The following is a 23060-nucleotide window of genomic DNA, read 5'->3' on the forward strand; positions in this document are numbered from 1 at the left end:
TGTAGTAAGCTGTAGTAAGCCTCAAGATGTAAGAAATTGACCAATCACAGTCGATTATTCTCCTCACATTCGCCTGTAATTGGTCAATTTCTTACAGCTTGAGACTTACTACAGCTATTGTAGATCGGGCATTATAAGAGCGATAATCCGTTTAAAATTCGTATTAAAACTAAACTTTGGAAATGAGAAATCAGTGATTAAAATTTAAGGCAAGGCATGCTAAGATTGAAATAATCAGAATGAGCAAATCCTAATTTTGCAGTCCGATTTTTTTAAACCCCATTAAGCAAAGGCGTGTTATTTTGTGATTACTCTTTCAAATAAGAAACACGATATATTTCAACCTGAAATCAAATAAATAAAATATACACATTTTAGGTATCTATATAATATATAAAACACGATCGATACATCTTTATCATAAAATATCCTTATTTGAAAGCCTATAAAATATATACATATAGTTTTGCAAATATGAAATTTATATTCATTAACGTCATACATGAATATCTCGATACTTGAAATTGCAATAATTTTGTGCGATGTAGCTAATATGCATGGATTTGCAATCGCCGCGGAGATTTGATTTAGGTAATTCTTCAATTTAGCTATTTCAAGTTAGCAACTTTCAAGTTTACTCGATGGTCGAGATCGAGGCGTATTTTATCAGCTACTGATAATAATTTTTTAGGATTGCCGACATTTATCACCGATAAAATTGATTCCCCGAAATCGACAAATCACAAAAGCACCAGTAGAATATATTCATGTTGGAGATAGCGCTAATCAAAATTCCAAGAAATGTAATTTCAAGAATTCCTGCAAATTTAAGTCTGCGAATTTGTGGAGCTTGTGAGAAAGATTAGACTTTCAAAAATCAACATAGCACCAAGAAAATATAATGAAATAAACCTGATAAACAGTAACGCGAGTGAAAATGTATTATTGCAGACATTGCAGTTTCAAAAGGAATTGACTTTTTGTAAATTCTCGTTATTGGCACTGAGCGCACCGACTCATCATTTGTTCCGTTCGGAAGTACGCTTTCGAGATTCGAGATTCGAGCGTCGACGTCGACAACCGGGACAACCGGAAATCCACGCACGCTGGCTGATCCTCGCGAGCAATGACACGCGGTTCTCACGCCTCTAGTCCACGCGTCGCGCGACCGCGTCAATCCCGGCGTGACAACTGACGACGGTAGGTGGTAGGTGGTAGGCGACAGAAATCGAAAAATATCGCGGAGTCGCAGTCGCGGAGGTTTGGAGATCGAAGATTCCGGCGGAGGATAAAAATGTCCCTCGACCCTCGGCCTTCGTCCGCTCGTCCCTCGTACCGATAGTGATAGAACGATAGAAGATAGAACCGCCCAGTCTACTGGCGCGGCCCCCACTCTTCGGCGTCGGCGCGGGCGAATGGCGGTCGGCGCGCGCGCCAATCGGCGGCCGCGTAGTATCTCGCCGCGTCCGGGATGTCGCTCGTCGCTCACGGCAGCTCACGGAACCAAGATGGCATCCGAGGATGGTGCGGGTATCGCGTCAAACGTAGGATGTGATGTAAATAATACGAGCGAGCGGGCAACCGAGTCAGTTGGGAGTAAAGCAGGGAGCGTTACGTCATCCGGGACGGCGTCGCGTCCCGTCGTCGAGGGGACGGACGTACGTGCGCGCGATCCCGCGCGTCATTCGCCGAGGACGCCCACGGATCTCCCTGCAGCGTCACCGTTTCACGGGAACACGGAAGGGCACGCGTTACCGAGACCGAGAGACACGGGCACGGGCCTCGCAAGCTCGTCCGGTGATGTGGCTGCTGACCTGGTCGCGGCGAGCAGCGAGCCCGACAACGAAACGCAGCAGCCGTTCCCCCAACGGCGCGGCATGTCTCACCGTGGTTGTGACCTGGACGACACCGCTTGTCTTCCGGGTGAGCCAGACGGTAATCTTCTTCCGTGTTATTAGTTGTCGCGCGCGAAACCCTTGGGAGATATTTTCAACCGACCGGCTTGCAAGCAGCTCTTTGATATCTGTGTCTTTCGAAATGCCGGGATGTGTTTATCCCCGTAGTCTGACAGCTAGCTGTGAAGCTTTGCATTCCAATGTTCTAATATACGTAGGATGTATTCGACACAGATAAACTGTAGTTGAGTTACGATCAAAGTTAATTTCTGTTAGATATGACGATATATAACATTTATGTTCGTAAGTTGCGATTACTGAAAAATTGTTGCCAGGGGATATATTTATAAAGTCTGTTTTATATTAACAATCTATATTTATATTTTAATAATTTTTACTTGATTGTTTTAAATTTATTTTAAACGTATAAAAGTCTGGGTTAAATAAAAATTAACTTGTGTATGTGTCTTGGTTGAGAAACGCTACTTGGTATTTGAGTTTATTTTTTGTATTTATTAATTTCAAATAAAATAGCACGATGGATGAAAAAAATTGTTTTTGCCGCTAATAATAAGAACAAGAATTGAGTTGAATACGTGTTTTTAAAAATTTAATTTTTTCCATAGAAGAACAAGATAGACAAGTTTTAAGTGTAAAATTGTTATAATTTGCATACATTTTATATAATTGAAACATGTTTCTAAGATGGGTACATTTATCTCATCCTTCTTCTCTCAAAACCTTCAATTTTTCTTCCAACTTCGTATAAAATCCAAGTATATGTGGGACGGTCCCAGGTCAGGTTCAAATCTGGGTATTTACTAACTAGTTGATCGTTCTCGCGTGGAGCCACCCATCACCCTGACATATCGTATGTTATATAATAATTATAAAATTGAGATATAATTTATAATAAGATTGACTATACGTCACTAACGGGAATGGTATATGTTTGATACAGGAAGTCCAGATCATTGCAACAATGATGTAGTAAAAACTGTTGAGGAACCAGTTGAACATATTGCGCGTGTAGGTATCGCACAACTTTTGTTAAGTGATTTTTGTATTTATATATTTTTTTATATTATTATTATGCACATTCTACACTGATACATACCACTGGCAAAGCAGTTCTTATATTTATTTATACCGTAGAAATGACGCTGCCAATGTAATATTTATTTTATAATTAACTGTTTCCCGTTTAGACTGATTCCACGCGTAACAACGACACAATGTTGTCTGGAGATGTACACGTGTTATCCACGAAAGCGAAATTAGAAGGATGCGTGAATTTCTCCAACAATACACCACAGTTAGGGGAAAGCCCGCAAAGTAATGGCGAAGTGATCGGTAGTCCGAGGAGTCCCGATTATCCTCCAAGAGTGTCCGTCAGTCCTGATCCTCGTAGTCCAGATACGACATTTCCCATCGGTATGATGTCGGCGAATTCTACGGTTATTATGGATACGGCAAAATATAACGAAGAGAACACCGATAGTGCAGTCACGTGTATAGATAAAGTAACTGAGAATCTGTTTTGTCCATCGCCAAAGAAGATAAGCGACTCACAAAGTGGCGTTACAAAAACAGAATCAAGCAAACGGCAAGATGCTATCGGAAAGGAAGATATCACGGACAGGGAATTGACAAGAGAGCCTATTGAGATTAAGAAAGAGCTCGTAGATTCGCAAGAAGAACTTGAAACGGTTAAATCCGAATGGGTAGAAGATAAATTTTCAGCAGAGCCGGGTAGAACAGAGTTGGCACCGGTGTCCCAAGACAAAACCACAGATTCCGTTATTAATCCATCTTCCAGTTCGCATTCAAAAACCTATTCGTCTTCAAGAGAGAAACGCTCGAAGGAAGATAGACGATATTGTTCACGGTGTGTCAAACGCAAAGGAATAAAAAGAGCGAGCATTGGTGTACAATGTAAACGGGATCGTCACATTTTGTCCTCGTTGAGCAGCAAGGTTCTCCCATTCTCAAAGTCTGTCAATGAAAACCTAAGGTTAAATCTACAAACGAAAAACTACAAGATGCTAAACAATCCGGTGACGAAAAAAGAATTGTTAGAAGGCCTAAAGTACAAAAAATTTATCCATATAGAAACGTATCCTAACGGTGGTGCGACAGTTGTCCATATGTTTCAGGATGAAATTGGTACTTTAACGAATGAACAAATGCAAGAATTGGCACAGGAGTACTTCAAGGTACGTAAATGCGACTCAATGTTATATATATATATATGTAATAATCAAATAAATTGAAGTAGCTTTGTAGCTTCGTGATTTTAACCGCATCAAAGCTCTTTCAGTTTCACGCGCGGTGGACTCTTATAATGAAATCTGTTGACATTTCCTAGGTGGTTTTCGGCGAAGATGAAAATGGAAATGCTCATCATGTTATGGGCATAGTACATAATGCAGCTGCATATCTACCTGATCTTCTGGACTATATGGCGAATAATTATCCCACGTTAACTGTAAAAAATGGAGTATTGGGTAGAAACAGCGACATAGAAACAACCACAATGGCTCAATACAAAGACCAAGTTTGTAAAGCTTATAGTAACGGTACTATTAGATACGGGCCGTTGCACCAAATAAGTCTGGTGGGCACTGTTCACGAAGAAGTCGGTGGATATTTTCCGGATCTACTGCAAAAATTAGAAGAGAATCCATTTCTAAAAATGGTAAGTACATCGTGTAAATTCACATATTTCTTATACATTTGCTAATGTAATCGTGTCGTATTCTAGACAATGCCTTGGGGACCTCTGTCCGTTGTAAAGATGGATACGCCGCAAGAATCAAACGACGGCCCTATATTGTGGATTCGACCGGGCGAACAACTAGTACCAACGGCCGACATAAACAAAAGCCCGTATAAACGACGTAGGACGGGCATTAACGAATTGAGAAATTTGCAATATCTACCACGGCTCAGTGAGGCTCGAGAATACATGTTCGAGGATCGTACAAAGGCACATGCCGATCACGTCGGCCATGGATTGGACAGGATGACCACAGCGGCAGTTGGCGTGCTGAAAGCCGTCCACGGTGGCCAGGCGTCCCAATATAATAGAATCACAAAGGACGTCGTGGCCTTTTACGCGGGTGACTTCACTGAACTTGTCGAGAAGCTACAGCTGGACTTGCACGAGCCACCGATATCGCAATGCGTACAGTGGGTGGAAGATGCAAAGCTGAATCAATTGCGTCGACAAGGTGTCCGTTACGCCAAGATAAATCTTTACGACAACGACATATATTTTCTACCACGCAATATCATCCACCAATTCAGGACGGTTTCGGCCGTCTCGAGTATTGCTTGGCACATCAGACTGAAGCAGTATTATCCAGAATCGCAGCATAGTACGAGCATCAGACACACTCGCGCAGTAAACGAGTCTGCTCATCGTATTAAGGAGAAAAAGCCTCTGGAAGCTGTCGGTATAGGCGACGAGCAGAAGGAGAATACGAATCGGCAACGTTTAGAGCAGAAACTGTCGATCGATTCTCTCGAGAAGGCGAAGGAAAGAGCGGCCGAATATCAGGGTAATCTGAAGAAATCCGATCAGCACGGGAAACATCGTAAGAGTCGACATCACTCCAGGCACTCGTCGCTCAAACGAAAGGATAAGGAAGAGGGTAGCGACAATCAGTCAACGGATCCATTTGGTAGCACTAAATCGTCCAAAAGTGAAACCAACGAACAGAAGCAGAGCAACGACAAGAGGGATGAGAAGAGATCCGAGAAGAAACATAAGGATCGTCGTCGCAGCAGCGAGAAATCGAGCAGTCATCACACGCATAGTAGCAGCGGTAGCAGTTCTGACAACTGTCACTCCTGCAAGAAGAAAAAATATGATAGCAACGGTCACAAGTTGGATCATCGTTGTGGTCATCACGAGAGAGACAAAAGTAAGAGTGTATCCAGTAAAGAGAACGTTACCGGTGTAGTAGAAGCGAGAATGGTTTCCAAGTCTGATAGTTCGTCTTCCTTAAAAGAGACTAAGAGACGATTGAGCGGATCAGAATTGTCTCCGTCGGGAGACACACCTGGGACCGGCGACGCTTCTCCGATTGTTCTCGACGAAGAATTATTGATGCAGCGGCAAAACGTTGCTAAAACGTACGCCACCGAGGTTGTAGACAGGGCATTGGAGATAGCTATCTACAAATCGAAGACTGACGTCGAAGAGGTGTGCCAGTCGCTGCGCACCGAAGTTTCGGAGGCTTCCAAGGAGGTGATAGAGAAGATCCGCAAGGAAAGCTTCGAGATCGCCGATCAATGGTGCAAAGATGACGCCGCAAAACTGAGATACTGCAACTTGCTCGAGATAGAAACCATGTTGGCATTTACATCGAAAATGGAATGCGCGACAGAAAATGCTGTTAAGGCGTTGATCGAAATGGCGGAAGACGAAGCAAAGGAGAGAGCAAAAAACGAGAAAATCGGCGATTTTGCAACCGACGGTAATCCAGGCAGCGAGAATTCGACAACGACGACGACCGGCGTTTCTTCGTATTCTTCCTCGTCCGTGATATCCTCCACGTCTCCGTCTACCGAGAACGAAAGACACAGCAACGGCAGAAACGGCAGCAGTGATGAGAACTCGCCGAAACCGTCCGAATCTCACGGCACGGCGCACTCGAAATCAAAATGCAGATGCAGGGACGAGAAGGATTGCAGAGAGCGAAGGCACAAGAAGAGAAGGGACCACGAGAGACGAGAGCGAAAGCACGATCGACATCACCATCGGAGTCCTATTCACCGGTTGAAATCCGAATCTAAAGTATCCGATGACGCCAACAAGGATGATGCTCCGAGCGTTCCTGGGCTGTCGCACAGTTACCCCGTCGTTGAAAAATCTGAGCGGGTTGACTCGAAAAACGTCGAGAAGAAATCGGAGGATAGGAGAAAGAAATGCCATTGCATTGGTCACAGGCATGGAGAGAAGCGGTCGTCCGGCAGTAACGCCAGTAAGGACGGCCACGCGACGTCGAGTCGCTCCCACTCTTCGAGCTCGAAGCACAAGCGGAAACCCAGCTCATCCGGCGAGCACAAGGAGGCGAAGAGACCATGTTTGGAGAAGGACTCGAGCGTGCGAACCTTGGAATCGAGTGCGCTGGTGAGCAGCGTGGTGAGCACGACAATGGTGACAACGACGTCGACGACGACGACGAACACAACAGCAACAACGACAAGTTCGACGCATCTGTCGCCGACGAACACTGTTGCGTCGACTACGTGAAAAGGTGATTTTTTGGCGACTGTAACACAATCCGTTCTTTAAGGGCGTGAATCCGCGCGCGACGCGACGGAGCGAAACCGGTGTTTTACTTGAACGCGAATTCTAATTGCATCCTCATCCCGCGCGAGAGGTGAGGGACGACGGAATAAATTATAGACCACGGGAGATGTACTTTTACCAAAGTAGAGATCGCCGTGATTCAATCCAAAGACGAGAGATAGAATCTTCACTTGATTGAGAGAGAGTTTGCTACCTTCATCCTTCTTCCCGCGACTACATATACATACATATGAATTTGAACACAGACACACATACCGCCTTAGTCTCGAACAGAGAAGCTAACGATACGAGAAGTAGTATTGTTCTCTAGAAAGTATATATACACATATATATGTCGCGGGGATTTCGTGTAATTTTTGATTTTTTTAAGGGATTTTGCAAAAAAAATAACGAATATTTTTTACATGAAATCCCTGCGACATATATACACATAACACCCTCCGATACAGGATCGCAAAAATTATTTTGCTACGAAAGAAATCCGGACGTCTCGTACACTGCTGAGAGAATTAAAATTAATATTTATAGTATATAGACGACCAAATGAGCGGCGTAGGAAAAGGGAATTTGTACAAATTTGATCGCGAAAATTGATCCCAATTAATAACGGAGCTGTGTGTACTTGTACATAGATTAAAATATTATTTCCTTTTCCGAGAATCATATCTCACCACGCGGAGAGCTCGCTTAAGTTATTTATATGCGTTATTCTATGCGTAAATTATTTATAATGATTTTTATTGCCCACTCTGCGCTAACGTAAAAACAAGTCCATACTAAGGAAACTTCATCGCGATTTCCCAATTGATGCGGCCGTACTCTTTTCGCAATTCTTGATAGCACGACTATGATTTGTGCTATAATCGAATGTTTATATCTTATATAATATGTAGATCGTCTTGTGTGTGCATGTCACATAAAATATAAATATTCATTTATATTTCATATAGATATGTAGAATGTCTTGAGGGATGAGACATCTTGTACATATATATATATATATAAAACGTAACAATTAAGGAACTGAGCATAGAATAAGGAAACATTTTTGCACGCGACTTTTGGTATACACATCGCAAAACTGTCGCGAAAGATTACTGACTTGATAATATCACTTATTATCTGTTGAGAGTTTATCTTACCCAGTAATAGCTAAGTAGAAGAATATCTTAACGCGCTAGTTGGTGGATAGTACTAGGTATATCGCCGATCCCTACATCTTTTCACGAGGGACATAAAATAATATATTTCAGTTAATCGGAAAAGTCTTTTTTCTCTCTCTTTTTTTTCCTCGCCAAGTCATTAAAACCATACTAACAGACGTACAAACTCATCGCCTTCGCAGATGAAAATGATTTGACAGTGAAATACTGTGACGGACATCGTAAATGTTAATGATATTTTCTCTATCCGAATACACAACACAGGAACGTTCTAAAAACAGTCGATTATCTAAAAATCTATCTAAAAATCGATTTCGACGAAACGCCGATGAAACGATTGACAATTTCTGCATTTAAACGGTAGAGAGAAAAATCAAGTTTTACGAATTTTGACAGAACTCCGCATATGTTTTATGTGCTTCGCGTTTGCGACAAATTTCTTTCTTTCCTTCATAAATACTCTCCTACATGTTTCGTTACAACAGTGTGCATACACAATAATGATTATATTGTTCGCCGTATATTTTATTATTTTGTAAGTTCGTCATATTTAGCACGATATACGTTATGATTCTAATATAAGAGAGACATTAATAAAAATGTCGATGTATACGTTGTGTTACGCTTTCGTTATACATGTAAACCCGTTTCTAGCTAACACAGCTATTTCATTCTCACTTCACTTTATATTAGTGCCTTCACGTTACGTTTTTAATATAACCGAGAGAAAAAGCTTGTAAGTCGAGAAATAAAAAAGATTTAGTATCTGCGTTACATTAATTTCAACCGCAGATTTTTGTTGTAATGTGACTTCTTAATAGATAGGTTTGTAGCGGCGTAAGCAACTTTCTTCCCCTTTTTTTATTATTATTTTTTTTTTTTTGCAAAAGAAGCCAAGAATGAAATGAGTAAAAAGATAAGAATGTATTTATTGGGTAATTGAGTACGACGAAAGTGTACACGCGATCTACCGTATAAAATCGTTCGAGCGTTAACGATGGAGTGTGTGTATTATTGCATAAATTCTAGTTCCATAGAATCGTAGGTGCCTAAAGTCAGCAATGATCCGATGAGATTATCAAAGGTGAACCTATTCGCCGCCACAGAGAGAGACTTCTTTTTAGACACTTTTCTATCCCGGAGACTCTTTTCCGAAAGTTCGTTTTCACGCTCGAGACCAACGACTTTTTCGGCTGATCGAGACCGACGAACGAAACGAGGAAGCAAAACTCGCGGCGAAAATGAAAAAAAAATGTCAAAACGCGAAAATTCGACAAGCGGATAATTACTTAAGAAAAACACCGAACGGATGCGTCCGTGAAATAAAAAGGACCAAATTGAGAAGAGATTGATCCGTATTCGTGTCCCTCCCATAAGGAGAGTGACTGGGATCAATTGGCAATACTTTTTTGAAATTCGAATCAGGATGTAGAATTCTCCTCTTAACGATTGAGCCCAAACTCCCTCGGACTATTCACTCGAAGCAGTAACGGTGAAACTAAATAATCATAGGTGCTGGATACTAAATACGCCACTTGATATTTTAAGGTGCCTTCGCTCTGTTCGCAGTAAAGCTATACCGGTTATCACCGATCATTTACCCAATCTATAAAGATACATTTTGATTTCCACATGCGTATGTGTGCGCGTGTATGTGTGTATGCGTATATGCGTGTGTATGTACAAGTAGAGCGTGTAAATTTTTATCAGCAACGACTAACACGAACGTATCGGCGTGTTGCTTTCGCTCCCAAAAACGTTTCATCGCGCGCGCAAATATTTGAGAGGGAGAAAGAGAAATAAAAAGAGGGAGAGTAACAACGAGAAAGTTTTCTTTCACAAAAAAGACTCGTAGATTGTACAGTAGACACTTGTGTAAATAACTGTAAGATATCGATTGGAATATTAGTCTAGGTCGTCGAGAAGTCTCGTCGTGCTAAACGAAGGGCACGGCCAGACTGTCTTCGAAAATCCCGACCGTAGCGCGCGAGTATTAAATTAAGAGAACCAGAATATATACTGACGAGTTAGTGAAAAACACTTGTTCAATTATAGAAGAGCAGAGGACTTGGATTGAGACTAGAAGGGCAGACGGATATAATTTTTGGAATAAATAATATAGAGCAGAGTTTAAACTAAAATTAAGTTTACATTAATTCAGAGTACGAGGAAGAGGGACAGAGTTGAAAAATCAAAAGAGTATACCTTGGCAGTCGGCCCTTCTAGCGTTGCCAAGAGTTAAGCCGAAGAGAGATAATATTTGTGTGTGTGTGTGCAAACTTTCTTTTATCGAAGAAACGAAATGGTCTACGTCGATAGATCTATTTCGTTGTAGAATTTTCTTCCGTTCTTCCCCTTCTTCGAGGGGAGCCTGAGTCTGTGCTCTTATTTTAGTTGAAATACAGGAAGCGTAACGAAGTGCCGCTAAAAAGAATAGACTCGATAAATTGACGCGCGTCGATTTTGACGTCTCGCGGCCTTTGTGTTTAGGAATAGTATTCTCCCTTGTTGATAGACCTACATTGTTTAATGTACAAAATCTCGAAATCAGTTAAACGGAAAAGTGCAATCATACCGCGTGACCCGCGTAATTGATTTTCTGTCGTAAACACGTTTCTTTCGTTCGAGCGGAAAAAATCAGTATAATACGCGAAGCGAATCCAATGGCCGACTTGACCGACTTTTTTCACATTGAATAATCGTCTTATGTTTAACAATTCCGCGAGACACGTATAACAATACAAAAATTAAAAAAACGCGTCTAACGAGCCGCAAATATATCGTTTTACCGTACCGTGAGCCGACGATTGTGAAATCTTTCGTATTCTCGTCGGTAAAAATGAAGAATAAAAAATGTAACATCGATAAGAATTTTTAGAGATATCGGTCAAGTTGGCCACTCCGTTCAAATAAATCTGTCTCACATCACGCGTATAGAATAGGTATCGCGAAATGGACTAAACGATATCCAAGTCCGCGATTCATCTTTTCTTTTATTGAAACAAACGTTAACAGGTATAGAGCGTTATTAGTTTCTAAACGTAAGCGAGAAATGCGTTTTGCAATACTTGGAGATCTAAAAAGAGAAGTGAAGGGTGGTAGAGACTTTATCCCCATTGTCCGGTAATCTCTCTTTCTCACCCTCTCTGATTTGTGCCGCGAATGATTTCACCCCTAGCCCGAAAGTACTTTCAGTTTCGATAATCGCCTCGCTGGCGCTGGTACGATCGACCGATCCCTCAGAGTCGCCGTTACAACGTCGCGCGGCGTTGTATAAAAAGAAATTGAAAAAGAGATATTATGTAAAACGATGACCTGCCTATGACGCAACGGGGATCCTGAGGGACCGGGAGAAAACGGGAGGCGACGACGGGAGGCAAAATCGGGCACCGAAAAAAAACTCGCTCGGGCGGAATTGTATAATCGCTCCGTACATATCTGTTGATATACCCCTATCGTATGGCGCGATGCGATGAGCCGGGACGCAAGGAGCGACGGACGATAGGATGCTAATCGCAGAGCTGCGTGAAAATGAAACGAAGCGAAAGAGTTTCAAACTCGAAGAGTTTGACCGCGACGGTTCACTTTTGAAAAAAGAAATCTCTGAGTGAGCGTAACTTACGAAAGGTGTATTTCTCTCTCCGCCCGTCTGTCGCTCTTTTGTATTCCGCGTGCGTATCGCGTCCCGACTTGGATGATCGAACGTTCGCTTGTAAAGAAAAATCAATGTAGCGCATTGGAGGTTTAATTATCGCTATCGAACGGTATACGCACGTATGCACGATGCATATGTGTATATATCACAACGGCTATTATTCTATTATCCCATAGACACGATATATTTGCGTTGACCAGTGAGGAATCGTAAAGAAATAAGCATATATAGTTATAAATATAAATATCGTAGCGTTTAGTTTTACATATTATACCAGTCACACGTGTAGAAGTCGCATTCCAACGTCTAAGTTTTTAATGAAACAAATAAATTACTTTGGTCAAAACGAACTCCGGTCACTCGGGTCTCCCGTGTTCCCGCGTTCCCGGCGAGTCCGCTTGCGCTGCTTGTCTGCCTGTAATCATCCGTATTGGACATTCTGACGCCTGCAATTTTTCCAGGAGACGTCGAGCGCTTCCTACGAGGATAGACCGATAGAACCGCATCGAGGAAAATTCCATAAATTCCTCTATGGATGGCGATTACGCTAGGTATGAGGTATCCGTCCGCCGTCCCCTCACCTCACCCCTGCAAGTGCACGAATTAGATGTAGATGCGGTCGCACTTTAACGAGAAGGGAAACTAGCGGGAACAATTGATTTGTTTCTAGAGAATTAGAGATTCTAGAGAACACCGAGGTTGGAAATTGCCTCGAAGGCCTCTTTGTAAGTAAGCCGTAAACTGTAAAGTGTAAAAAAAAAAAATAATAATCTTGCTAATTGCGAGGTGGTTTCACGGGAAATATTTGCATAACTGTAATGACGATATATTCCGCTCGAGGCCAATTGGACTACAATTTTTAGCCACTTGCTCGTTGAACCAATTATATTTTTTCATGTGGATATTGTGGGGGGGAATCCGGGACGAGCTGTAGGGAATTTGCGAACCCGGGAGGGAACAATAGGGGATTTGCGAGCCCGGGGCCCGGGGCCCGGGAAGTGAAGTAGTACATACGTAGGGGATTCTTCCGTGACAGGATGTCGGGCTGTCGGCACCGCTCCGCGGCTCGTGCGCGACGTAACTGCGCCAGGGCCAGAGCCAGAACCCAGAGCCCAGACATCACGGCGCGCTCGTCTGATTTGCAATATTTGCGCGCACTCGCTACTCGCGCACGCTCGTCGCTCATCCGCTGACCTGACGGTCTCGCAATTGATATCAGCTAATGCCACTTGCCGCAGGCACCGTCGTGTCGCACCGCGGGATGCAGTAGTCGCACCAGTCGCGGTAGTTGACTATCGACGGCGACTGCTGACTGCTGAGATAGGGTAGTGCTACGACTGCTACGGAGTACGGAGTAGCGAGACGTCGCTTGCCATCCCGGACGGACCGCTGTAAGGTTAAGCGCAAGTAGCGCGACGCGCGACGGCGAGATGGACGGCAAGGTCGACGACGAGAATCAGCGTGGAGTCAACGACGGCGACTGGGTCTGCCCTGACTCGCAGTACGTAGTTTCGCTACGACGATTCGCACCCTCGATCACGCCCCTTCTCCCTCCCTGTAACTACGTTTGTATCTCCCTAAATCAGGATTCGGGTGCATCACGATTGAATAATGATCCGTCGATTTTCCCCTCTCTTTTTCAGATGTGCCAATATCAACTTCGCCAGGCGTAACTCCTGCAATCGCTGTGGGAAAGGTACGCAGCTGTGCACGGTCGAAATATTAATGTTTTGCGATGTTGTTTAGCAACGGCGGTTTATATCGAACGTAGAACGCCACTTGCATATTGGATAAATAAATGTAGCAAATGGAGTAGCACTCCGAGCGAGTTTACTCCATGCGCGAGACGTTTGGACGCTCTTTATTTATCGATATAATTTTCTGATGCAGATAGAGGCGAATGTCCGAAAAAGAAAAAATTAGGTCAGGAAATTGGAAAAGCAGCCGCGGAAAAAAGTAGAGGTCTTTTCAGGTAATGCCACGTTTGGTATCGAGCTATTTCTTATTGGTAATAAACGATGTATGAGAAAATCAGTTACTTGTTGTATGTGTATGGAAATTGTGCATTTTAATATATTATACGGCGAATGGATACGAATAAGTGTGCGCATAAATAATAAGGTGAGAATTATAAGGGCAACTATGACCATTTGGATGTAAAGCTAACGTTTTTATGTGCGTATAAAGAATTTATTTATTAGATTTTAACGCTGTGTCGGGTTATTGGACTAAATGTCAACAATTCTACATGTATAAAAACAGGCAATGTAGTAACAGTGTACAATATTATTTTGCGCTTAATCATATTTCCGCAATGCCGTCTCTTTCAAATTATCTCTGTATGTGTAAAGCATAAAAATTTTATTGCAGCGCGGACGACTGGCAATGTAGCAAGTGCGGTAACGTAAACTGGGCTCGCCGGCAACAGTGTAACATGTGCAATGCCCCGAAATTCGGTGAGATAGAGGAACGCACGGGATACGGAGGTGGGTACAACGACCGAGGAGTCGTCGAGTACAAGGAGAGGCGAGACGACGATGACGAGTATGACGAGTTTGGACGGCGTAAAAAAAAGCGGAAACTGGAGAGGAATTCCGACGACGACTCGAAGGATTCCAAATACAGCAGCCCGTCGCGTAGTAAACCCAGAGACAAGGAAGAGAGGAACGAGGTAGACGAGGAGGAGCAAGAAGAAAACGTAAAGTCTTTATGCTTTAAAGCGACGTGAATTGAAAAGTGTGATGTCACGCTCTTCAGTAGCATCGATTGAAATACTTGGCGAATACTTAATCGGTAACGTAAATCACAGGAGGAAGAGGAAGAGGACGAGGAAGAGGAGGAAGATGGTGATTTATCCAAATACGATCTTAGCGAATGGGATGACTTTGCCCCAGCCCCCAAAAAAAGGTAATTATACGTACAGCTAAGTTATTGTCCGTTGTGTAAACGTTATCTTGACAACATTGTGAATTTTTACCTTTCAGTACAAACGGAAGTACTACGTCTTCAGAGGCGCAACGGTCAAGGTAAATTAACAGCGGTAATGCAATGCAAATGATATCCGTTAACTGCATTAACATAATTAACAATGCAATGCTTTCCTGTATTAAATTAACGACGTTTGTATCAAAAACGTTTATTGACAAGGCATGAAACTTATTTACAGAAACGGAGATGATCGGCGCGATTCAGGCACATCCAACCAATGAAAGGCTGTACAGAAGGACAGGTTTGACTTGGGTTTCGGGTATAAAATTGATTATGACGAACAGAGTTGCAGACAGCATACAGTGTGATGAATTTTGCTATAAATAATGTATAGTCCCAGATCCTTAAGACTTAAAGTATAGCTTGCTTTTATTGCGACTCGGTATATATCGCGTAAAGACATCGAGTTAGAGAGATTAGCGAATCGATTTAGCGAACCTTTAAGAAGCGCGAGTGTTCTTCTCATTCAACGTATCAACTTTTTACAGGAGTGAACCATGGGGACGAAAGAACGCAACCGGTGCTCGGCAACTAAGAAATATACGCAACAACGCAACAACTTTTAGTAATTTAGTATGCACCTTTGGACATAAAGTGGCCGATAATGTGTGACTTATTACAAAGGGAAGTCGACTAACGATAAGCTTTACATTTATAATTGAGCTCATAACTTCGTTGATCCTAAGGAAGCGAAATGTAGGTCTCCTATTTGCGCGGGTGTATCGTTGTTCTAACGATTGCAGAGTTTATGAAAAACTACTTCGGCGCAAGTAGCATGTTTCGCTAGCGAGATACGAGATTGTTAATTCCAACATGAATCTATAGAAGAAATTATACACAGCTCGTTTTACAAGCTAAATATGACGTTGTAGAAAAAGATCTTACTCCTATGTAATAGAGATGATGTCAACGCGCGCGCGCGCGCTCTGCGCAAGCCCCGTCGTCTCGCAGTGTTCTAAGATTCCTATTACTTTATCACAAACGTAACTATGTCGATGTAGCCGTGTCACCGCTTCACATTGCTCAAGTTGCCTGAAGGAATCTAACTTTTCTTCTTTTGTCCCCTCATCTCTCTCTTTTTACATCGTTCGTCTATGCATAATGCTCGGATTAAGTGGACAATCGTGAGAAGTGTAGTATTAAAGAATCATTCCCCAAACAGAGCAGATATGTATTTTGCATCTTTTGGAAGAGACCAAAAGGAAAGGATACGTTCTCTTGCTTTGACTATCACAGATTTGAGTAAGTTGAGAATCAGCCTGCTCACTTTGAAAACGTAGCGCTTTTTAAGTTAGTCGCGTCCCGCGTCTTGGCAGATACGGACTCTTTTATCGTCAACTCCGACGGCCGTTCTTGAATCGCAAAACGATTATCGATCAAATATCGTACTGACTTCTTGTAAATATCTTTATTTTTCATTTATAATAAAAATCATTCATCAACAACATAATTGTTCTTAGTTCAATTAATTCTTTCCTTATATTGTAAACTACAAGGTAAGGGTAGGGGGAGGGAGGGAAGTCATGATTATGCACAAAGTTGGTCATAGGGAGGATTGATGAAGGAACGTTCGGGACGGGCGATATTGAAGGATTATGTTGCAACAGGTATATATATAATATATATATATATAATATGTATAATATGTATATATGGTATATATGTACAATAATAAATTTGAGCTTGTTTGACTGTGTTTAAGTATTTTAGTGATAAAGGAAGGATGAATTACGGTACCGACGTACCAGAATCCTCTTGCTCATCATACCATGCACATCTGCATACGATTACTTTATCCCGAGCAACCATTATGAACAAAGCACAAAAAGAGAGGAGAGATCTCACCTGTTTTCTTCCTCTCTTAATTTTTTTTTACACTCGAATGTAGTAACGTATTTCTTAATCTAACAATGTGCTTCTCGATCGCTGAAGTAACGACTCCTACAAAACAAAAAAGAAAAAAAAAAGAGAAACCAGATTGTACATCAGTATTTACACGAACGCGCGTGGGACAATATTCATACGTCTCCGTTAACATTTAGGATTTACAAATAGTTCCGGAAGATTTCGATTTGAAACGACACTTCCAAAACAAGATAACAGATTTGGAAACACGACATTCGGTGTCATGGCCCAGAAATTAAAAACAGAAAACAAAATAAAAAAAATTTATGTAATACATACATAAATGTCATACACAAATCAAACGTTAACTAGAATTTTCGCGCGTCAGTCGTCAGGATTATCCTTGAAGGTAACTCTCATCAGCGATGCTCGTCAATACCCATCATTATTCCTGTCCTTTACATCATCGTGTTAGCACAGTTTACACTTCCAGAACTATCTCTCGCGTGATTAATAGAAACATCCCTGATATAGACGAAAGATAGAGATAAAGATAGATGGATAGTTAGAAAGAGAGCAAAAGAGATATTGAGAAAGAGAGAAAAAGAGGGATGAAAGGCCACCGTAAAAATCGTCCTTGTTCCCGTCGTCATTCTCGTTCTCGTCATCGTCATCGTCATCGTCGTCGTCGTCGTCGTCGTCGTCGTCACGATATGAATCAATACCGGGCAGCGTTTACTTCGGCATGAAAAATTGCTGATGCGAGTGCGAGTTCGGCGGTGGATGCAGATTAGGATGCGGCGGCCCGCTGCCTCTGGTACCAGTGGCGTAAAGTTGCTGCTGGAAGTTGTGAAACTGTTGAGCATAATTCGGGTCGGACATGCTGGGTCCGCTGCCGACGAACGGGCCGGTTTTGAAATTGCTGGTCGCACCGCCCATGCTCGGTGGTAGAGGCTGAGTAGCGTCGGGCGGCGGTCCCAGTCCCATCGGACTGGCCTTGTTGCCGGATACGCCGTACATGCCTGGATTCGGCTGGTTCGGCAGATTTTGCGGCACCATGTCGGGCGGGAAGACTTTGTCGGAATCCATGGAGCCGCCTGGGAAGACGCCGCCACCTACCATATGCTGCATCCGCATCAAGTTCGGTTGCGGTCGCATGTTGCCGACCGGTCTCATGGACGGGTGCATGGCGCCGGGAGAGTTCATGGACTGGCCATCCATTCTAGGTGAGGCACCCATACCGGGGATTCCGGCGGCATTCATATTGGACGGCATACCGCTATGCGGACCCCCCATGCTATTCGGCACACAACCGTTCGGGAAGTACTGAAGGTTCACGGAGGGTGTCCCTCCCATTTTCGATTCCAGATTGGACAGCGGATTAGTGAATCGCTGAAGGAAATCCAGACTGGGTGGGCCCCGAGGCGCGTGACCGACGTTTGGCCTGGCCGGCAAGTATTGTATGGTATTGGGTGCATTCGGCTTTACTTGAACATTCGCGCCGTTGTAGGGACTGGGCCCTACAACCCCATGGCCGGTTATCAATCTTGGTGGAGGCGCGTGTCCAGGGTCACCGCCAGGATAACCAGCACCGGCTGCACCGACGCCCGAATGGCCGCCCATTATTCCGTGACCACCCATCATGGCGGGATGTCCCATCTTGCTGGGAACTCCGCCGGGGCTGCCCGTATGCGAAGTGGTAGGGCTGTAGCTCGTTGGAGGACCCGCAAGACCCATGCACATTCCGCCAACCTCGTTGCCGGGTTCACCACTGGTTGCACCCATGTGACAGCTCCCGTTCATCTCGCCGCCCATCTGCATCATGTGCATGCCGGCATGTGGATTACCAAACGGCATCATGCCGCCAGCATTGCCGGAATGCATAGGCTCGTTGCCCAGCGAATTGCTCGCCGCCGTGTTCGTAAGCTGTTGGCTCATTTGCGCCAGGGATGTTATCGGATCGAAATTTGTACCCATGGTGTTCAAGCCACCAAGTCGACCGCCAATGTTGTTGGGATTGAGAGGCACGTTATCAGATGGTTGACTAACGTTTATGGACGGCCTGCCGCAGGGGAAGGAACCACCGGGGGGACCACCGCTCAACGATGGCACTACCGTCGAATTGCCAGAATTATTCGGATTTACCACCGTAGGCTGCTGTTGCGGAGGCTGCTGCTGTTGTTGCTGTGGTTGCTGCTGCGACTGCGTTTGCTGTTGCTGCTGCTGCTGCTGCTGCTGCTGCTGCTGCTGCTGCTGATCTTTTACGGACGGTGGTGACGTGTCGGGTTTCATGGTAGGCGATGCCGGCACTGTTCGCGGTGGACCCATACTGTCGGGTAGGCTGGTGTTGTGTGGCGTCGGACTACTTTGCGCGCTCGCGTTGGACTTGTTGCCTGGTTTCGCGGAATCCGCTGGAGTATGCGGCGCGGCGCTGCCCGGCGTGTGTGGTGTGTGTGGCGTGTGAGGACTATGCAGAGAACCCGTGAAGCCTCGGTTCATGCTGTCCATCTGTACAGGACTCGCGCCCTCTGATCTAGTAGGGAATTGATTGTTGCTATCTAAACTTCCTGGCAAGATTCTGTTGGGCATCTCCGAAGAATTACCGGTGTTCCTGTTGTCAATATAAAGGAAAACGTTATAGTTATGCGAGCTTTTTATATATATATATAATTATTACCCGAGATTTTTTTCGCTCGAGTCATGTATAACTCGAAAATTAAAATGAGAGAATGAAGATACTTACGTAGATGAATTGCCATCTTTCAGACTCGTATTAGGTTGTTTCTGAATGGTCAGTTCCTGCCCCTCGAACGTGCTAAGGTACTGAAGTTGATGAGGGCTCGGTACTGGCATCAGATTTGCTTCCTTCACGGCCGATGCATTAACGTTCCCAGCATGTTGCTGCTTCTGTTGAGCTAAGGATTGTAGCGTTCGGCAAAACATACCGTCCACTAATGCAAAAGGGGCACACAAATGTAATTTATAAATTATTTAAAAAATTCACAAGTCATACTTTGAGATCTAAAGTCTTCGAGCAAACTTACCGTTTGCTTGTTGATTGGTAGGAAAATCGAGGGAAGCATCCTTTTGAGCAGTAGCACCACTAGGACTAAGTGCAGCAATATGGGAATGAGAGACTGGTGTTCCTGGATTGCTGTGGTTCAATCGCGTCGTCGAAACGGCTGCTGTGGCTGCCGTGGAAACGGTCGGGTTCGGAGAGTCCTGACTCGTCGGGCTTTGCCCCGGCAGATGGCTGGTCCTCTGATTACCAAGCTGGAACTGCCTGTTGCAGTCGGCCGGTGAATTCAGAGCGGAACTTGCGCGGGGTGACGGTAGCGATAGATTGCTGGTTGGATTGTTGGGCGACGATGGATTCGGACTTTGAATCGCGATTGGCACGCTGGCGGACCGAGTCGTTTGATGATACGGTGGTGGCGGACCTTGACTTCGCGGTACTCCGATCATATTGGCACCGCGCAATGGTACTGCACCAGGATTACCGACAGTTGTCTAAAACATGAGATGCGTGTATATATTTACATATACATATATATTTTTTTTTCGCAACAAATATTTTATCCACACGACATTCAATTAAGTTTATCACACAAAAGAAACATATACCTTATTTTTTCCCTCAAGAAAGTGATGCTGCAATTTATGCCAATCCATAGACGAAGAGCATTGATTTGGAACACCAGGAGGAACATTCGTCGGAGGACACGACACCGTCGTTCCTTGCGTCGTATCCGTTAAAGCATTGCCACTTTGTTCCTCCTTGTGACCGTGAAACAATATCATTTGCATTTTTCGTAAGGTCGCCAGTTGGACTTCTCTGTGCTGCCTTTGTTTCGGCGTCAAGTTTTCGTCTGGAACTTTGACACCTTGGAGAGATGGTTGTAAACCTCCTGGGCCTGGGCTCGTTGTGCCACCTAACAAATTTGGACTGTGGCCCATGGTAGCGTTATTAACGGGTTGAGGGTTGGCTGCGTTAAAAATATAGAATACATTAAATCTTGTACAAAAAACAGTTGACAATTTATTTAGATAAGATTTAATAAAAATTGTCCGAATTACCTGAATTAGGTGAATTCGGCACAAGGCAAGGCACGTCTATGTTTCCATCGTCCAACGATGGTTCAGAATTACCGAGGGAGTTTCCACCGTTTATGTTTCGCAAGTTAGGTTGTTCGTTCCAAAATTGTGAAGCATTCGGATCTAGCGCTGGTAAATCCGGGGGTTGTTCAGTCGGGAAAGTATTATTCGCATTTCCCTGATGGCCTTTCTGTTTCATCATAGCAAGATTATTTAACCATTGAGCAGGATTTTGTCGAAATTGATTTACTTTATTTGGATGTTTCTAAAAGAATAAAACGGTAAATATATATTAATGGCAATCAAATAAATAATAAGTAATATATGTGTGGTGTGCGTGTGTGTGTGCGCGTATGAAAAGACAAATTACCAAAAGTAACATTTTATACGATATTTACATTGAAAATTATATGAATCAAAAACCGAGAGAACTTATGAAATAAATGAAAAAATAAGGATATGAAATAATATTGCATTTTCATATTTTTATATTACACCGCTAAAAAATTATGCTAAATTTTTCTATAACTAAAAATTCAATTTTTGTAACAAGCTGCTCACGTGCGTAACGGAGAATCTAGTACAGTACTATTAAAATAATTCAACGCCGCACACAATACCTCCAAATATTTTTTAGTGCCTGGTTGCGCACAATGATAAGCGATGATCGTAGAATATTCGCCTCTCAACACCGTCTCTGCGGCTTTATTCGCCAACGTCGTAGAAAATACAAAAATCTGACTCTGCTGTTGCATGTATTGAGCCTCCCCGCCGCTCGTACCAGTTCCCATCTGTTTTCCCACAACATTGCTGACAAGTGGTTGAATGCTGTCCGCTGTAATAACATTTCCACTATAATCTACAGCAAAAAGGACACGTTGATTAATCTAATATAAATTATGCGAGCGAAGAGAAGCAAACACATAATTGACGTACGAATAAATACGATAAAGATCTGCGGATATAAATCGAGTTATTCTTACCAGGTAGTTCGTCGGCGGGATTGTTAGGGTCTCCTTCCTGCTTGACCGAATTCAGGATGGGCTGATTCCCATTAGCGTTCCGATTCTCCCCGGACATGGTACCTTCGCCGTTAGACGGATCCAAGCAAGGATCTCTCGGGCACTCGGAGGTGTCCTCTCCAGTCGCATCGTCGTTTCCACCCGTGCCTTCTTCCTTAATTTTAACAGGGTCGGCGTCAGGTTCATCCTTGACAACCGCGGTAGGTGGACAACAGCTGGGCTCGTTGGGCTTCTTTTCAGTTTTCATGGCTGGAGCGTTCCAACGTTCGCAAACGACCGAGCGGGTCAAACCTTGCTGACGCTGCGGTTGAACAGCGGGAATAGACGCATGGCCACCAGCGCTATGCCCTGGTGTCGCGCACGGCACGCGTACGCGAGAGAGACACGGGGCTGGACGAGTGGAGAAGACAGTCAGAGAGGATAGGTTAACGGCAAGACGCACGTCGTCCGGTCGAACGTAGATGACGCGCGCTCACCAGACGGCACCCACGAAACCGTTCGCAGCTCCGAGCATCGCCATGTGGCCACTCGCCGTGGAACAACACGATGGATCGGTACGGACGACGAGAGAGTTGAGTCCGCGGAGATGCCGCGGAGGAGCCTCGCCTCGGAACACGAGCGAATTACGCTAGGGCGAACCGGCTGGAAGCTGCGCCGGAACGCGACGATAGTCCCGTAGCACTGATCCGCGTGGGAGAAAGTTTGTCCCAAGCGTCAGCCTCACCTCCACGGCGAGAGCATAACGCACCTTTTCGGCTGCCGATGTTGCTGCTGTGTGTCGCGCGCGGCTGCTGCGGCTGCGGCTGCGGCCTGCGGCTGCGGCTACGGCTACGGCGGTGGCGGTGGCGGTGGCGGAGCAGCGGCGGTGCGCGGTGCGCGGCGCATTCACGCGCCGCGGGGCCACTCACGGGGACGCGACGGGTCCGGGTATCAAACGGCGGTGCGGACGCACGCTACTTGCGCGACTCGGGGTGTCCTCCTTGCCGTCGTACGCGCGAGCATTGTTCTCTCGATCCCCGACTTTATTTGTCACTTCATGGTCGCTTTGATTATTTATTTCTTTTACGCACGGCT

General features: G+C 44.3%; 3 protein-coding genes and 1 long non-coding RNA gene across 14 annotated transcripts; 2 read left to right on the top strand and 2 right to left on the bottom strand.

Annotated features, from left to right (window-relative positions):
• Positions 1 to 909: 909 nt before the first annotated feature.
• Positions 910 to 13259, top strand: LOC143906867 (uncharacterized). Of its 4 annotated transcripts, XM_077423197.1 has the most exons (6): positions 910 to 1935; positions 2857 to 2924; positions 3104 to 4111; positions 4264 to 4593; positions 4660 to 7162; positions 12498 to 13259. In XM_077423197.1, exons 1-5 carry the CDS (start codon positions 1416 to 1418, stop codon positions 7156 to 7158), a joined length of 4425 nt encoding a protein of 1474 aa, XP_077279323.1. In that variant the 5' UTR covers positions 910 to 1415; the 3' UTR covers positions 7159 to 7162; positions 12498 to 13259. The 4 variants fall into 4 exon arrangements, with proteins under 4 accessions (XP_077279323.1, XP_077279322.1, XP_077279324.1 ...); XM_077423196.1 differs by lacking the exon at positions 12498 to 13259 and having other exon boundaries at positions 911 to 1935; positions 4660 to 9262; XM_077423198.1 differs by lacking the exon at positions 12498 to 13259 and having other exon boundaries at positions 911 to 1923; positions 4660 to 9262.
• LOC143906881 (uncharacterized) lies at positions 12048 to 13189 on the bottom strand. The gene is made up of 2 exons (XR_013259682.1): positions 13051 to 13189; positions 12048 to 12624 (listed from the first exon to the last, which is right to left on the bottom strand). It is a non-coding gene; the product is annotated as an uncharacterized LOC143906881 (long non-coding RNA).
• LOC143906879 (uncharacterized) lies at positions 13088 to 16474 on the top strand. 6 transcript variants are annotated; one of them, XR_013259681.1, is made up of 8 exons: positions 13088 to 13537; positions 13680 to 13732; positions 13927 to 14008; positions 14407 to 14734; positions 14846 to 14943; positions 15021 to 15076; positions 15203 to 15265; positions 15513 to 16474. XR_013259681.1 is itself a non-coding variant. In XM_077423220.1 (8 exons), the coding sequence occupies exons 1-7, from the start codon at positions 13467 to 13469 to the stop codon at positions 15243 to 15245; spliced, it is 717 nt and encodes a 238-aa protein (XP_077279346.1). In that variant the 5' UTR covers positions 13088 to 13466; the 3' UTR covers positions 15246 to 15265; positions 15513 to 16474. The 6 variants fall into 6 exon arrangements, 3 of the variants coding, with proteins under 3 accessions (XP_077279346.1, XP_077279347.1, XP_077279344.1); XR_013259680.1 differs by having other exon boundaries at positions 15021 to 15062; positions 15203 to 15328; XM_077423220.1 differs by having other exon boundaries at positions 15021 to 15062.
• Lgs (BCL9 domain-containing protein legless) lies at positions 16418 to 23032 on the bottom strand. Of its 3 annotated transcripts, none has more exons than XM_077423202.1 (7): positions 21948 to 23032; positions 21585 to 21823; positions 20947 to 21154; positions 20494 to 20855; positions 19914 to 20379; positions 19613 to 19820; positions 16418 to 19480 (listed from the first exon to the last, which is right to left on the bottom strand). In XM_077423202.1, exons 1-7 carry the CDS (start codon positions 22231 to 22233, stop codon positions 17605 to 17607), a joined length of 3645 nt encoding a protein of 1214 aa, XP_077279328.1. In that variant the 5' UTR covers positions 22234 to 23032; the 3' UTR covers positions 16418 to 17604. The 3 variants fall into 3 exon arrangements, with proteins under 3 accessions (XP_077279328.1, XP_077279327.1, XP_077279326.1); XM_077423201.1 differs by having other exon boundaries at positions 20947 to 21229; positions 21585 to 21799; positions 21948 to 23031; XM_077423200.1 differs by having other exon boundaries at positions 20947 to 21229; positions 21948 to 23031.
• Between the last annotated feature and the right edge of the window lie 28 nt (positions 23033 to 23060).

Source organism: Temnothorax americanus, unplaced genomic scaffold (assembly GCF_048541705.1).
Source record: "Temnothorax americanus isolate GAGA-0224 unplaced genomic scaffold, ASM4854170v1 Scaffold77, whole genome shotgun sequence".
In the NCBI taxonomy this organism is placed as follows: domain Eukaryota; kingdom Metazoa; phylum Arthropoda; class Insecta; order Hymenoptera; family Formicidae; genus Temnothorax; species Temnothorax americanus.

Bases quoted from the DNA above. Each gene is read 5' to 3' on its own strand.
- LOC143906867 (XM_077423197.1), top strand. From the start codon at position 1,416: ATGGCGGTCGGCGCGCGCGCCAATCGGCGGCCGCGTAGTATCTCGCCG. The intron at 1,936-2,856 runs GTAATCTTCTTC...TGTTTGATACAG, and splicing joins TCTTCCGGGTGAGCCAGACG to GAAGTCCAGATCATTGCAAC. The intron at 2,925-3,103 runs GTAGGTATCGCA...TTTCCCGTTTAG, and splicing joins CAGTTGAACATATTGCGCGT to ACTGATTCCACGCGTAACAA.
- LOC143906879 (XM_077423220.1), top strand. From the start codon at position 13,467: ATGGACGGCAAGGTCGACGACGAGAATCAGCGTGGAGTCAACGACGGC. The intron at 13,538-13,679 runs GTACGTAGTTTC...TCTCTTTTTCAG, and splicing joins TGGGTCTGCCCTGACTCGCA to ATGTGCCAATATCAACTTCG. The intron at 14,944-15,020 runs GTAATTATACGT...TTTACCTTTCAG, and splicing joins GCCCCAGCCCCCAAAAAAAG to TACAAACGGAAGTACTACGT.
- Lgs (XM_077423200.1), bottom strand. From the start codon at position 22,233: ATGAAAACTGAAAAGAAGCCCAACGAGCCCAGCTGTTGTCCACCTACC. The intron at 21,230-21,584 runs GTATTGTGTGCG...TTATTCTTTTAG, and splicing joins GCACTAAAAAATATTTGGAG to AAACATCCAAATAAAGTAAA. The intron at 20,380-20,493 runs GTATATGTTTCT...CTCATGTTTTAG, and splicing joins TTCTTGAGGGAAAAAATAAG to ACAACTGTCGGTAATCCTGG.